The 14967-nt window shown below is 49.3% G+C and overlaps 1 protein-coding gene across 2 annotated transcripts in view; it reads left to right on the top strand.

Moving 5' to 3' along the window:
* The first annotated feature begins 212 nt into the window (after positions 1-212).
* LOC106593528 (uncharacterized) overlaps positions 213-14967 on the top strand; it is a 113408-nt gene continuing 98653 nt past the window's right edge. The window contains exon 1 of one of the 2 annotated variants that reach the window (XM_045708676.2): positions 213-679. In XM_045708676.2, coding sequence (XP_045564632.1) covers positions 621-679 — 59 coding nt within the window. In that variant the 5' untranslated portion in view covers positions 213-620. The remainder of the gene's footprint in view (positions 680-14967) is intronic. The other variant, XM_045708675.2, reaches the window with a different exon arrangement.

Genomic DNA, 14967 nt, shown 5'->3' with positions numbered 1-14967 from the left:
GATATCATCTTTCTTTACCCCTGGGGAAAGTCACATGACCCCAGAGGTCTCCTGCAGAATCATGGGAGGGAGGGAGTGGGGGGGGGGGTTGCATGGCGAGGTTTTCAAAATCCCTCAATGAAAACAACATGCGGGAGCAAGGGAGGAGGAGCAGAGGAAGGAGGAGGAGAGGGAGGCAGGGCTGTGACTAAAGCCTGTCTTATGAGAGAGAGAAAGAGTCGGTGAAAGAGAGGGAGAGTCTTTACGTTGCCATCGAGCATCAGAGGAGAGGGGATCTAAAGGAAGTCCTGTGTTTGTGTGAAAGAGAGAGAGAGAGAGAGAAATAGAGGGAGAGAAATAGAGAGAGAAATATATATAGAGAGACAGAGAGAGAAATAGAGGGAGAGAAATAGAGAGAGAGAGACAGACAGAGACAGAGAGAGAGAGAGAGAGAGAGAGAGAGAGAGAGAGAGGGGGGGAGGAAACACCACATAAAGAGACAGAAGAGACCCTTTCCTGGAACTCTCCAGTCCTCTCGGAGTGTCGCCGCTCACTGAAGGAGAAAGACAGCAGTGTTTTAAAGAGGAACAGTGTACCTGGTTGTCATTCTGCTGACGGCTGAGACAAACAGAGAAGAAGAAATGTCTGGTCATTTACAAAGGAGAAACTCTAGCAAGGCAGGTCTGCAGAACCTCCTCAGGTAAGAGAAGTGGAGCTTTGATACTCCTTCTGCCAGGTGTTGGTGTGTTAGTTGGTGATTCTGCCAGGTGTTGGTGTGTTAGTTGGTGTTTCTGCCAGGTGTTGGTGTGTGTTAGTTGGTGTTTCTGCCAGGTGTTGGTGTGTTAGTTGGTGTTTCAGCCAGGTGTTGGTGTGTTAGTTGGTGTTTCTGCCAGGTGTTGGTGTGTTAGTTGGTGTTTCTGCCAGGTGTTGGTGTGTTAGTTGGTGTTTCAGCCAGGTGTTGGTGTGTTAGTTGGTGTTTCTGCCAGGTGTTGGTGTGTTAGGTGGTGTATCTGCCAGGTGTTGGTGTGTTAGTTGGTGTTTCTGCCAGGTGTTGGTGTATGTTAGTTGGTGTTTCTGCCAGGTGTTGGTGTGTTAGGTGGTGTATCTGCCAGGTGTTGGTGTGTTAGTTGGTGTTTCTGCCAGGTGTTGGTGTGTTAGTTGGTGTTTCTGCCAGGTGTTGGTGTGTTAGTTGGTGTTTCTGCCAGGTGTTGGTGTGTTAGTTGGTGTTTCTGCCAGGTGTTGGTGTGTTAGGTGGTGTATCTGCCAGGTGTTGGTGTGTTAGTTGGTGTTTCTGCCAGGTGTTGGTGTATGTTAGTTGGTGTTTCTGCCAGGTGTTGGTGTGTTAGGTGGTGTATCTGCCAGGTGTTGGTGTGTTAGTTGGTGTTTCTGCCAGGTGTTGGTGTGTTAGTTGGTGTTTCTGCCAGGTGTTGGTGTGTTAGGTGGTGTTTCTGCCAGGTATTGGTGTGTTAGTTGGTGTTTCTGCCAGGTGTTGGTGTGTTAGTTGGTGTTTCTGCCAGGTGTTGGTGTGTGTTAGTTGGTGTTTCTGCCAGGTGTTGGTGTGTTAGTTGGTGTTTCTGCCAGGTGATGGTGTGTTAGTTGGTGTTTCTGCCAGGTATTGGTGTGTTAGTTGGTGTTTCTGCCAGGTGTTGGTGTGTTAGTTGGTGTTTCTGCCAGGTGTTGGTGTGTGTTAGTTGGTGTATCTGCCAGGTGTTGGTCTGTTAGGTGGTGTTTCTGCCAGGTGTTGGTCTGTTAGGTGGTGTATCTGCCAGGTGTTGGTGTGTTAGTTGGTGTTTCTGCCAGGTGTTGGTGTGTTAGTTGGTGTTTCTGCCAGGTGTTGGTGTGTTAGGTGGTGTATCTGCCAGGTGTTGGTGTGTTAGTTGGTGTTTCTGCCAGGTGTTGGTGTGTGTTAGTTGGTGTTTCTGCCAGGTGTTGGTCTGTTAGGTGGTGTTTCTGCCAGGTGTTGGTGTGTTAGTTGGTGTTTCTGCCAGGTGTTGGTGTGCGTTAGGTGGTGTTTCTGCCAGGTGTTGGTGTGTTAGTTGGTGTATCTGCCAGGTGTGGTGTGTGTTAGGTGGTGTTTCTGCCAGGTGTTGGTGTGTTAGTTGGTGTTTCTGCCAGGTGTTGGTGTGTTAGTTGGTGTTTCTGCCAGGTGTTGGTGTGTTAGTTGGTGTTTCTGCCAGGTGTTGGTGTGTTAGGTGGTGTTTCTGCCAGGTGTTGGTGTGTGTTAGGTGGTGTTTCTGCCAGGTGTTGGTGTGTTAGGTGGTGTTTCTGCCAGGTGTTGGTGTGTTAGTTGGTGTTTCTGCCAGGTGTTGGTGTGTTAGTTGGTGTATCTGCCAGGTGTTGGTGTGTTAGGTGGTGTTTCTGCCAGGTGTTGGTGTGTTAGTTGGTGTTTCTGCCAGGTGTTGGTGTGTTAGTTGGTGTTTCTGCCAGGTGTTGGTGTGTTAGTTGGTGTTTCTGCCAGGTGTTGGTCTGTTAGGTGGTGTTTCTGCCAGGTGTTGGTGTGTTAGTTGGTGTTTCTGCCAGGTGTTGGTGTGTTAGTTGGTGTTTCTGCCAGGTGTTGGTGTGTTAGTTGGTGTTTCTGCCAGGTGTTGGTGTGTGTTAGTTGGTGTTTCTGCCATGTGTTGGTGTGTTAGTTGGTGTTTCTGCCAGGTGTTGGTGTGTTAGTTGGTGTTTCTGCCAGGTGTTGGTGTGTTAGTTGGTGTTTCTGCCAGGTGTTGGTGTGTGTTAGTTGGTGTTTCTGCCAGGTGTTGGTGTGTTAGTTGGTGTTTCTGCCAGGTGTTGGTGTGTTAGTTGGTGTATCTGCCAGGTGTTGGTGTGTTAGTTGGTGTTTCTGCCAGGTGTTGGTGTGTGTTAGTTGGTGTTTCTGCCAGGTGTTGGTCTGTTAGGTGGTGTTTCTGCCAGGTGTTGGTGTGTTAGTTGGTGTTTCTGCCAGGTGTTGGTGTGTTAGGTGGTGTATCTGCCAGGTGTTGGTGTGTTAGGTGGTGTTTCTGCCAGGTGTTGGTCTGTTAGGTGGTGTATCTGCCAGGTGTTGGTGTGTTAGTTGGTGTTTCTGCCAGGTGTTGGTGTGTTAGTTGGTGTTTCTGCCAGGTGTTGGTGTGTTAGGTGGTGTATCTGCCAGGTGTTGGTGTGTTAGTTGGTGTTTCTGCCAGGTGTTGGTGTGTGTTAGTTGGTGTTTCTGCCAGGTGTTGGTCTGTTAGGTGGTGTTTCTGCCAGGTGTTGGTGTGTTAGTTGGTGTTTCTGCCAGGTGTTGGTGTGTGTTAGGTGGTGTTTCTGCCAGGTGTTGGTGTGTTAGTTGGTGTATCTGCCAGGTGTTGGTGTGTGTTAGGTGGTGTTTCTGCCAGGTGTTGGTGTGTTAGTTGGTGTTTCTGCCAGGTGTTGGTGTGTTAGTTGATGTTTCTGCCAGGTGTTGGTGTGTTAGTTGGTGTTTCTGCCAGGTGTTGGTGTGTTAGTTGGTGTATCTGCCAGGTGTTGGTGTGTTAGGTGGTGTTTCTGCCAGGTGTTGGTGTGTTAGTTGGTGTATCTGCCAGGTGTTGGTGTGTGTTAGGTGGTGTTTCTGCCAGGTGTTGGTGTGTGTTAGGTGGTGTTTCTGCCAGGTGTTGGTGTGTGTTAGGTGGTGTTTCTGCCAGGTGTTGGTGTGTGTTAGGTGGTGTTTCTGCCAGGTGTTGGTGTGTTAGGTGGTGTTTCTGCCAGGTGTTGGTGTGTTAGTTGGTGTTTCTGCCAGGTGTTGGTGTGTTAGGTGGTGTTTCTGCCAGGTGTTGATGTGTGTTAGTTGGTGTATCTGCCAGGTGTTGGTGTGTTAGGTGGTGTTTCTGCCAGGTGTTGGTGTGTTAGTTGGTGTATCTGCCAGGTGTTGGTGTGTGTTAGGTGGTGTTTCTGCCAGGTGTTGGTGTGTGTTAGGTGGTGTTTCTGCCAGGTGTTGGTGTGTGTTAGGTGGTGTTTCTGCCAGGTGTTGGTGTGTGTTAGGTGGTGTTTCTGCCAGGTGTTGGTGTGTGTTAGTTGGTGTTTCTGCCAGGTGTTGGTGTGTTAGTTGGTGTTTCAGCCAGGTGTTGGTGTGTTAGTTGGTGTTTCTGCCAGGTGTTGGTGTGTTAGTTGGTGTTTCTGCCAGGTGTTGGTGTGTTAGTTGGTGTTTCAGCCAGGTGTTGGTGTGTTAGTTGGTGTTTCTGCCAGGTGTTGGTGTGTTAGGTGGTGTATCTGCCAGGTGTTGGTGTGTTAGTTGGTGTTTCTGCCAGGTGTTGGTGTATGTTAGTTGGTGTTTCTGCCAGGTGTTGGTGTGTTAGGTGGTGTATCTGCCAGGTGTTGGTGTGTTAGTTGGTGTTTCTGCCAGGTGTTGGTGTGTTAGTTGGTGTTTCTGCCAGGTGTTGGTGTGTTAGTTGGTGTTTCTGCCAGGTGTTGGTGTGTTAGTTGGTGTTTCTGCCAGGTGTTGGTGTGTTAGTTGGTGTTTCTGCCAGGTGTTGGTGTGTTAGGTGGTGTATCTGCCAGGTGTTGGTGTGTTAGTTGGTGTTTCTGCCAGGTGTTGGTGTATGTTAGTTGGTGTTTCTGCCAGGTGTTGGTGTGTTAGGTGGTGTATCTGCCAGGTGTTGGTGTGTTAGTTGGTGTTTCTGCCAGGTGTTGGTGTGTTAGTTGGTGTTTCTGCCAGGTGTTGGTGTGTTAGGTGGTGTTTCTGCCAGGTATTGGTGTGTTAGTTGGTGTTTCTGCCAGGTGTTGGTGTGTTAGTTGGTGTTTCTGCCAGGTGTTGGTGTGTGTTAGTTGGTGTTTCTGCCAGGTGTTGGTGTGTTAGTTGGTGTTTCTGCCAGGTGATGGTGTGTTAGTTGGTGTTTCTGCCAGGTATTGGTGTGTTAGTTGGTGTTTCTGCCAGGTGTTGGTGTGTTAGTTGGTGTTTCTGCCAGGTGTTGGTGTGTGTTAGTTGGTGTATCTGCCAGGTGTTGGTCTGTTAGGTGGTGTTTCTGCCAGGTGTTGGTCTGTTAGGTGGTGTATCTGCCAGGTGTTGGTGTGTTAGTTGGTGTTTCTGCCAGGTGTTGGTGTGTTAGTTGGTGTTTCTGCCAGGTGTTGGTGTGTTAGGTGGTGTATCTGCCAGGTGTTGGTGTGTTAGTTGGTGTTTCTGCCAGGTGTTGGTGTGTGTTAGTTGGTGTTTCTGCCAGGTGTTGGTCTGTTAGGTGGTGTTTCTGCCAGGTGTTGGTGTGTTAGTTGGTGTTTCTGCCAGGTGTTGGTGTGCGTTAGGTGGTGTTTCTGCCAGGTGTTGGTGTGTTAGTTGGTGTATCTGCCAGGTGTGGTGTGTGTTAGATGGTGTTTCTGCCAGGTGTTGGTGTGTTAGTTGGTGTTTCTGCCAGGTGTTGGTGTGTTAGTTGGTGTTTCTGCCAGGTGTTGGTGTGTTAGTTGGTGTTTCTGCCAGGTGTTGGTGTGTTAGTTGGTGTATCTGCCAGGTGTTGGTGTGTTAGGTGGTGTTTCTGCCAGGTGTTGGTGTGTTAGTTGGTGTATCTGCCAGGTGTTGGTGTGTGTTAGGTGGTGTTTCTGCCAGGTGTTGGTGTGTGTTAGGTGGTGTTTCTGCCAGGTGTTGGTGTGTTAGGTGGTGTTTCTGCCAGGTGTTGGTGTGTTAGTTGGTGTTTCTGCCAGGTGTTGGTGTGTTAGTTGGTGTATCTGCCAGGTGTTGGTGTGTTAGGTGGTGTTTCTGCCAGGTGTTGGTGTGTTAGTTGGTGTTTCTGCCAGGTGTTGGTGTGTTAGTTGGTGTTTCTGCCAGGTGTTGGTGTGTTAGTTGGTGTTTCTGCCAGGTGTTGGTCTGTTAGGTGGTGTTTCTGCCAGGTGTTGGTGTGTTAGTTGGTGTTTCTGCCAGGTGTTGGTGTGTTAGTTGGTGTTTCTGCCAGGTGTTGGTGTGTTAGTTGGTGTTTCTGCCAGGTGTTGGTGTGTGTTAGTTGGTGTTTCTGCCATGTGTTGGTGTGTTAGTTGGTGTTTCTGCCAGGTGTTGGTGTGTTAGTTGGTGTTTCTGCCAGGTGTTGGTGTGTTAGTTGGTGTTTCTGCCAGGTGTTGGTGTGTTAGTTGGTGTTTCTGCCAGGTGTTGGTGTGTGTTAGTTGGTGTTTCTGCCAGGTGTTGGTGTGTTAGTTGGTGTTTCTGCCAGGTGTTGGTGTGTTAGTTGGTGTATCTGCCAGGTGTTGGTGTGTTAGTTGGTGTTTCTGCCAGGTGTTGGTGTGTGTTAGTTGGTGTTTCTGCCAGGTGTTGGTCTGTTAGGTGGTGTTTCTGCCAGGTGTTGGTGTGTTAGTTGGTGTTTCTGCCAGGTGTTGGTGTGTTAGGTGGTGTATCTGCCAGGTGTTGGTGTGTTAGGTGGTGTTTCTGCCAGGTGTTGGTCTGTTAGGTGGTGTATCTGCCAGGTGTTGGTGTGTTAGTTGGTGTTTCTGCCAGGTGTTGGTGTGTTAGTTGGTGTTTCTGCCAGGTGTTGGTGTGTTAGGTGGTGTATCTGCCAGGTGTTGGTGTGTTAGTTGGTGTTTCTGCCAGGTGTTGGTGTGTTAGTTGATGTTTCTGCCAGGTGTTGGTGTGTTAGTTGGTGTTTCTGCCAGGTGTTGGTGTGTTAGTTGGTGTATCTGCCAGGTGTTGGTGTGTTAGGTGGTGTTTCTGCCAGGTGTTGGTGTGTTAGTTGGTGTATCTGCCAGGTGTTGGTGTGTGTTAGGTGGTGTTTCTGCCAGGTGTTGGTGTGTGTTAGGTGGTGTTTCTGCCAGGTGTTGGTGTGTGTTAGGTGGTGTTTCTGCCAGGTGTTGGTGTGTGTTAGGTGGTGTTTCTGCCAGGTGTTGGTGTGTTAGGTGGTGTTTCTGCCAGGTGTTGGTGTGTTAGTTGGTGTTTCTGCCAGGTGTTGGTGTGTTAGGTGGTGTTTCTGCCAGGTGTTGATGTGTGTTAGTTGGTGTATCTGCCAGGTGTTGGTGTGTTAGGTGGTGTTTCTGCCAGGTGTTGGTGTGTTAGTTGGTGTATCTGCCAGGTGTTGGTGTGTGTTAGGTGGTGTTTCTGCCAGGTGTTGGTGTGTGTTAGGTGGTGTTTCTGCCAGGTGTTGGTGTGTGTTAGGTGGTGTTTCTGCCAGGTGTTGGTGTGTGTTAGGTGGTGTTTCTGCCAGGTGTTGGTGTGTTAGGTGGTGTTTCTGCCAGGTGTTGGTGTGTTAGTTGGTGTTTCTGCCAGGTGTTGGTGTGTTAGTTGGTGTATCTGCCAGGTGTTGGTGTGTTAGGTGGTGTTTCTGCCAGGTGTTGGTGTGTTAGTTGATGTTTCTGCCAGGTGTTGGTGTGTTAGTTGGTGTTTCTGCCAGGTGTTGGTGTGTTAGTTGGTGTTTCTGCCAGGTGTTGGTCTGTTAGGTGGTGTTTCTGCCAGGTGTTGGTGTGTTAGTTGGTGTTTCTGCCAGGTGTTGGTGTGTTAGTTGGTGTTTCTGCCAGGTGTTGGTGTGTGTTAGTTGATGTTTCTGCCAGGTGTTGGTGTGTGTTAGTTGGTGTTTCTGCCAGGTGTTGGTGTGTTAGGTGGTGTTTCTGCCAGGTGTTGGTGTGTTAGTTGGTGTTTCTGCCAGGTGTTGGTGTGTTAGTTGGTGTTTCTGCCAGGTGTTGGTGTGTTAGGTGGTGTTTCTGCCAGGTGTTGGTGTGTTAGTTGGTGTTTCTGCCAGGTGTTGGTCTGTTAGGTGGTGTTTCTGCCAGGTGTTGGTGTGTTAGTTGGTGTTTCTGCCAGGTGTTGGTGTGTTAGTTGGTGTTTCTGCCAGGTGATGGTGTGTGTTAGTTGGTGTATCTGCCAGGTGTTGGTGTGTTAGTTGGTGTTTCTGCCAGGTGTTGGTGTGTGTTAGTTGGTGTTTCTGCCAGGTGTTGGTCTGTTAGGTGGTGTTTCTGCCAGGTGTTGGTGTGTTAGTTGGTGTTTCTGCCAGGTGTTGGTGTGTTAGGTGGTGTATCTGCCAGGTGTTGGTGTGTTAGGTGGTGTTTCTGCCAGGTGTTGGTCTGTTAGGTGGTGTATCTGCCAGGTGTTGGTGTGTTAGTTGGTGTTTCTGCCAGGTGTTGGTGTGTTAGTTGGTGTTTCTGCCAGGTGTTGGTGTGTTAGGTGGTGTATCTGCCAGGTGTTGGTGTGTTAGTTGGTGTTTCTGCCAGGTGTTGGTGTGTGTTAGTTGGTGTTTCTGCCAGGTGTTGGTCTGTTAGGTGGTGTTTCTGCCAGGTGTTGGTGTGTTAGTTGGTGTTTCTGCCAGGTGTTGGTGTGTGTTAGGTGGTGTTTCTGCCAGGTGTTGGTGTGTTAGTTGGTGTATCTGCCAGGTGTTGGTGTGTGTTAGGTGGTGTTTCTGCCAGGTGTTGGTGTGTTAGTTGGTGTTTCTGCCAGGTGTTGGTGTGTTAGTTGGTGTTTCTGCCAGGTGTTGGTGTGTGTTAGGTGGTGTTTCTGCCAGGTGTTGGTGTGTTAGTTGGTGTATCTGCCAGGTGTTGGTGTGTGTTAGGTGGTGTTTCTGCCAGGTGTTGGTGTGTTAGTTGGTGTTTCTGCCAGGTGTTGGTGTGTGTTAGTTGGTGTTTCTGCCAGGTGTTGGTCTGTTAGGTGGTGTTTCTGCCAGGTGTTGGTGTGTTAGTTGGTGTTTCTGCCAGGTGTTGGTGTGTTAGTTGGTGTTTCTGCCAGGTGTTGGTGTGTTAGTTGGTGTATCTGCCAGGTGTTGGTGTGTTAGGTGGTGTTTCTGCCAGGTGTTGGTGTGTTAGTTGGTGTATCTGCCAGGTGTTGGTGTGTGTTAGGTGGTGTTTCTGCCAGGTGTTGGTGTGTGTTAGGTGGTGTTTCTGCCAGGTGTTGGTGTGTGTTAGGTGGTGTTTCTGCCAGGTGTTGGTGTGTGTTAGGTGGTGTTTCTGCCAGGTGTTGGTGTGTTAGGTGGTGTTTCTGCCAGGTGTTGGTGTGTTAGTTGGTGTTTCTGCCAGGTGTTGGTGTGTGTTAGTTGGTGTATCTGCCAGGTGTTGGTCTGTTAGGTGGTGTTTCTGCCAGGTGTTGGTCTGTTAGGTGGTGTATCTGCCAGGTGTTGGTGTGTTAGTTGGTGTTTCTGCCAGGTGTTGGTGTGTTAGTTGGTGTTTCTGCCAGGTGTTGGTGTGTTAGGTGGTGTATCTGCCAGGTGTTGGTGTGTTAGTTGGTGTTTCTGCCAGGTGTTGGTGTGTGTTAGTTGGTGTTTCTGCCAGGTGTTGGTCTGTTAGGTGGTGTTTCTGCCAGGTGTTGGTGTGTTAGTTGGTGTTTCTGCCAGGTGTTGGTGTGCGTTAGGTGGTGTTTCTGCCAGGTGTTGGTGTGTTAGTTGGTGTATCTGCCAGGTGTGGTGTGTGTTAGATGGTGTTTCTGCCAGGTGTTGGTGTGTTAGTTGGTGTTTCTGCCAGGTGTTGGTGTGTTAGTTGGTGTTTCTGCCAGGTGTTGGTGTGTTAGTTGGTGTTTCTGCCAGGTGTTGGTGTGTTAGTTGGTGTATCTGCCAGGTGTTGGTGTGTTAGGTGGTGTTTCTGCCAGGTGTTGGTGTGTTAGTTGGTGTATCTGCCAGGTGTTGGTGTGTGTTAGGTGGTGTTTCTGCCAGGTGTTGGTGTGTGTTAGGTGGTGTTTCTGCCAGGTGTTGGTGTGTTAGGTGGTGTTTCTGCCAGGTGTTGGTGTGTTAGTTGGTGTTTCTGCCAGGTGTTGGTGTGTTAGTTGGTGTATCTGCCAGGTGTTGGTGTGTTAGGTGGTGTTTCTGCCAGGTGTTGGTGTGTTAGTTGGTGTTTCTGCCAGGTGTTGGTGTGTTAGTTGGTGTTTCTGCCAGGTGTTGGTGTGTTAGTTGGTGTTTCTGCCAGGTGTTGGTCTGTTAGGTGGTGTTTCTGCCAGGTGTTGGTGTGTTAGTTGGTGTTTCTGCCAGGTGTTGGTGTGTTAGTTGGTGTTTCTGCCAGGTGTTGGTGTGTTAGTTGGTGTTTCTGCCAGGTGTTGGTGTGTGTTAGTTGGTGTTTCTGCCAGGTGTTGGTGTGTTAGTTGGTGTTTCTGCCAGGTGTTGGTGTGTTAGTTGGTGTTTCTGCCAGGTGTTGGTGTGTTAGTTGGTGTTTCTGCCAGGTGTTGGTGTGTTAGTTGGTGTTTCTGCCAGGTGTTGGTGTGTGTTAGTTGGTGTTTCTGCCAGGTGTTGGTGTGTTAGTTGGTGTTTCTGCCAGGTGTTGGTGTGTTAGTTGGTGTATCTGCCAGGTGTTGGTGTGTTAGTTGGTGTTTCTGCCAGGTGTTGGTGTGTGTTAGTTGGTGTTTCTGCCAGGTGTTGGTCTGTTAGGTGGTGTTTCTGCCAGGTGTTGGTGTGTTAGTTGGTGTTTCTGCCAGGTGTTGGTGTGTTAGGTGGTGTATCTGCCAGGTGTTGGTGTGTTAGGTGGTGTTTCTGCCAGGTGTTGGTCTGTTAGGTGGTGTATCTGCCAGGTGTTGGTGTGTTAGTTGGTGTTTCTGCCAGGTGTTGGTGTGTTAGTTGGTGTTTCTGCCAGGTGTTGGTGTGTTAGGTGGTGTATCTGCCAGGTGTTGGTGTGTTAGTTGGTGTTTCTGCCAGGTGTTGGTGTGTTAGTTGATGTTTCTGCCAGGTGTTGGTGTGTTAGTTGGTGTTTCTGCCAGGTGTTGGTGTGTTAGTTGGTGTATCTGCCAGGTGTTGGTGTGTTAGGTGGTGTTTCTGCCAGGTGTTGGTGTGTTAGTTGGTGTATCTGCCAGGTGTTGGTGTGTGTTAGGTGGTGTTTCTGCCAGGTGTTGGTGTGTGTTAGGTGGTGTTTCTGCCAGGTGTTGGTGTGTGTTAGGTGGTGTTTCTGCCAGGTGTTGGTGTGTGTTAGGTGGTGTTTCTGCCAGGTGTTGGTGTGTTAGGTGGTGTTTCTGCCAGGTGTTGGTGTGTTAGTTGGTGTTTCTGCCAGGTGTTGGTGTGTTAGGTGGTGTTTCTGCCAGGTATTGATGTGTGTTAGTTGGTGTATCTGCCAGGTGTTGGTGTGTTAGGTGGTGTTTCTGCCAGGTGTTGGTGTGTTAGTTGGTGTATCTGCCAGGTGTTGGTGTGTGTTAGGTGGTGTTTCTGCCAGGTGTTGGTGTGTGTTAGGTGGTGTTTCTGCCAGGTGTTGGTGTGTGTTAGGTGGTGTTTCTGCCAGGTGTTGGTGTGTGTTAGGTGGTGTTTCTGCCAGGTGTTGGTGTGTTAGGTGGTGTTTCTGCCAGGTGTTGGTGTGTTAGTTGGTGTTTCTGCCAGGTGTTGGTGTGTTAGTTGGTGTATCTGCCAGGTGTTGGTGTGTTAGGTGGTGTTTCTGCCAGGTGTTGGTGTGTTAGTTGATGTTTCTGCCAGGTGTTGGTGTGTTAGTTGGTGTTTCTGCCAGGTGTTGGTGTGTTAGTTGGTGTTTCTGCCAGGTGTTGGTCTGTTAGGTGGTGTTTCTGCCAGGTGTTGGTGTGTTAGTTGGTGTTTCTGCCAGGTGTTGGTGTGTTAGTTGGTGTTTCTGCCAGGTGTTGGTGTGTGTTAGTTGATGTTTCTGCCAGGTGTTGGTGTGTGTTAGTTGGTGTTTCTGCCAGGTGTTGGTGTGTTAGGTGGTGTTTCTGCCAGGTGTTGGTGTGTTAGTTGGTGTTTCTGCCAGGTGTTGGTGTGTTAGTTGGTGTTTCTGCCAGGTGTTGGTGTGTTAGGTGGTGTTTCTGCCAGGTGTTGGTGTGTTAGTTGGTGTTTCTGCCAGGTGTTGGTCTGTTAGGTGGTGTTTCTGCCAGGTGTTGGTGTGTTAGTTGGTGTTTCTGCCAGGTGATGGTGTGTGTTAGTTGGTGTATCTGCCAGGTGTTGGTGTGTTAGTTGGTGTTTCTGCCAGGTGTTGGTGTGTGTTAGTTGGTGTTTCTGCCAGGTGTTGGTCTGTTAGGTGGTGTTTCTGCCAGGTGTTGGTGTGTTAGTTGGTGTTTCTGCCAGGTGTTGGTGTGTTAGGTGGTGTATCTGCCAGGTGTTGGTGTGTTAGGTGGTGTTTCTGCCAGGTGTTGGTCTGTTAGGTGGTGTATCTGCCAGGTGTTGGTGTGTTAGTTGGTGTTTCTGCCAGGTGTTGGTGTGTTAGTTGGTGTTTCTGCCAGGTGTTGGTGTGTTAGGTGGTGTATCTGCCAGGTGTTGGTGTGTTAGTTGGTGTTTCTGCCAGGTGTTGGTGTGTGTTAGTTGGTGTTTCTGCCAGGTGTTGGTCTGTTAGGTGGTGTTTCTGCCAGGTGTTGGTGTGTTAGTTGGTGTTTCTGCCAGGTGTTGGTGTGTGTTAGGTGGTGTTTCTGCCAGGTGTTGGTGTGTTAGTTGGTGTATCTGCCAGGTGTTGGTGTGTGTTAGGTGGTGTTTCTGCCAGGTGTTGGTGTGTTAGTTGGTGTTTCTGCCAGGTGTTGGTGTGTTAGTTGGTGTTTCTGCCAGGTGTTGGTGTGTGTTAGGTGGTGTTTCTGCCAGGTGTTGGTGTGTTAGTTGGTGTATCTGCCAGGTGTTGGTGTGTGTTAGGTGGTGTTTCTGCCAGGTGTTGGTGTGTTAGTTGGTGTTTCTGCCAGGTGTTGGTGTGTGTTAGTTGGTGTTTCTGCCAGGTGTTGGTCTGTTAGGTGGTGTTTCTGCCAGGTGTTGGTGTGTTAGTTGGTGTTTCTGCCAGGTGTTGGTGTGTTAGTTGGTGTTTCTGCCAGGTGTTGGTGTGTTAGTTGGTGTATCTGCCAGGTGTTGGTGTGTTAGGTGGTGTTTCTGCCAGGTGTTGGTGTGTTAGTTGGTGTATCTGCCAGGTGTTGGTGTGTGTTAGGTGGTGTTTCTGCCAGGTGTTGGTGTGTGTTAGGTGGTGTTTCTGCCAGGTGTTGGTGTGTGTTAGGTGGTGTTTCTGCCAGGTGTTGGTGTGTGTTAGGTGGTGTTTCTGCCAGGTGTTGGTGTGTTAGGTGGTGTTTCTGCCAGGTGTTGGTGTGTTAGTTGGTGTTTCTGCCAGGTGTTGGTGTGTTAGTTGGTGTATCTGCCAGGTGTTGGTGTGTTAGGTGGTGTTTCTGCCAGGTGTTGGTGTGTTAGTTGGTGTTTCTGCCAGGTGTTGGTGTGTTAGTTGGTGTTTCTGCCAGGTGTTGGTGTGTTAGTTGGTGTTTCTGCCAGGTGTTGGTCTGTTAGGTGGTGTTTCTGCCAGGTGTTGGTGTGTTAGTTGGTGTTTCTGCCAGGTGTTGGTGTGTTAGTTGGTGTTTCTGCCAGGTGTTGGTGTGTGTTAGTTGGTGTTTCTGCCAGGTGTTGGTGTGTTAGTTGGTGTTTCTGCCAGGTGTTGGTGTGTGTTAGTTGGTGTATCTGCCAGGTGTTGGTGTGTTAGTTGGTGTTTCTGCCAGGTGTTGGTGTGTGTTAGTTGGTGTATCTGCCAGGTGTTGGTGTGTTAGTTGGTGTTTCTGCCAGGTGTTCGTGTGTTAGTTGGTGTTTCTGCCAGGTGTTGGTGTGTTAGTTGGTGTATCTGCCAGGTGTGGGTGTGTTAGTTGGTGTTTCTGCCAGGTGTTGGTGTGTTAGTTGGTGTTTCTGCCAGGTGTTCGTGTGTTAGTTGGTGTTTCTGCCAGGTGTTGGTGTGTTAGTTGGTGTATCTGCCAGGTGTTGGTGTGTTAGGTGGTGTTTCTGCCAGGTGTTGGTGTGTTAGTTGGTGTTTCTGCCAGGTGTTCGTGTGTTAGTTGGTGTTTCTGCCAGGTGTTGGTGTGTTAGTTGGTGTTTCTGCCAGGTGTTGGTGTGTTAGTTGGTGTTTCTGCCAGGTGTTGGTGTGTGTTAGTTGGTGTTTCTGCCAGGTGTTGGTGTGTTAGTTGGTGTTTCTGCCAGGTGTTGGTGTGTTAGTTGGTGTTTCTGCCAGGTGTTCGTGTGTTAGTTGGTGTTTCTGCCAGGTGTTGGTGTGTTAGTTGGTGTATCTGCCAGGTGTTGGTGTGTTAGGTGGTGTTTCTGCCAGGTGTTGGTGTGTTAGTTGGTGTTTCTGCCAGGTGTTGGTGTGTGTTAGTTGGTGTTTCTGCCAGGTGTTGGTGTGTTAGTTGGTGTTTCTGCCAGGTGTTGGTGTGTGTTAGTTGGTGTTTCTGCCAGGTGTTGGTGTGTTAGGTGGTGTTTCTGCCAGGTGATGGGGTGTTAGGTGGTGTTTCTGCCAGGTGTTGGTGTGTGTTAGTTGGTGTTTCTGCCAGGTGTTGGTGTGTTAGTTGGTGTTTCTGCCAGGTGTTGGTGTGTTAGTTGGTGTTTCTGCCAGGTGTTGGTGTGTTAGTTGGTGTATCTGCCAGGTGTTGGTGTGTTAGGTGGTGTTTCTGCCAGGTGTTGGTGTGTTAGTTGGTGTATCTGCCAGGTGTTGGTGTGTGTTAGTTGGTGTTTCTGCCAGGAGTTGATGTGTGTTAGTTGGTGTTTCTGCCAGGTGTTGGTGTGTTAGTTGGTGTTTCTGCCAGGTGTTGATGTGTGTTAGGTGGTGTTTCTGCCAGGTGTTGGTGTGTTAGTTGGTGTATCTGCCAGGTGTTGGTGTGTTAGTTGGTGTTTCTGCCAGGTGTTGGTGTGTGTTAGTTGGTGTTTCTGCCAGGTGTTGGTGTGTGTTAGGTGGTGTATCTGCAAGGTGTTGGTGTGTGTTAGTTGGTGTTTCTGCCAGGTGTTGGTGTGTTAGTTGGTGTTTCTGCCAGGTGTTGGTGTGTGTTAGTTGGTGTATCTGCCAGGTGTTGATGTGTGTTAGGTGGTGTTTCTGCCAGGTGTTGGTGTGTTAGTTGGTGTTTCTGCCAGGTGTTGGTGTGTGTTAGGTGGTGTTTCTGCCAGGTGTTGATGTGTTAGTTGGTGTATCTGCCAGGTGTTGGTGTGTTAGTTGGTGTTTCTGCCAGGTGTTGGTGTGTTAGTTGGTGTATCTGCCAGGTGTTGGTGTGTTAGGTGGTGTTTCTGCCAGGTGTTGGTGTGTTAGTTGGTGTATCTGCCAGGTGTTGGTGTGTGTTAGTTGGTGTTTCTGCCAGGAGTTGATGTGTGTTAGTTGGTGTTTCTGCCAGGTGTTGGTGTGTTAGTTGGTGTTTCTGCCAGGTGTTGATGTGTGTTAGGTGGTGTTTCTGCCAGGTGTTGGTGTGTTAGTTGGTGTATCTGCCAGGTGTTGGTGTGTTAGTTGGTG

This window comes from Salmo salar, chromosome 26, assembly GCF_965601325.2.
Source record: "Salmo salar chromosome 26, fSalSal1, whole genome shotgun sequence".
NCBI classification, from domain to species: Eukaryota; Metazoa; Chordata; class Actinopteri; order Salmoniformes; family Salmonidae; genus Salmo; species Salmo salar.
The sequence above is the reverse complement of the archived record's forward strand: the minus strand, read 5'-3'. Positions and strand labels throughout refer to the sequence as shown.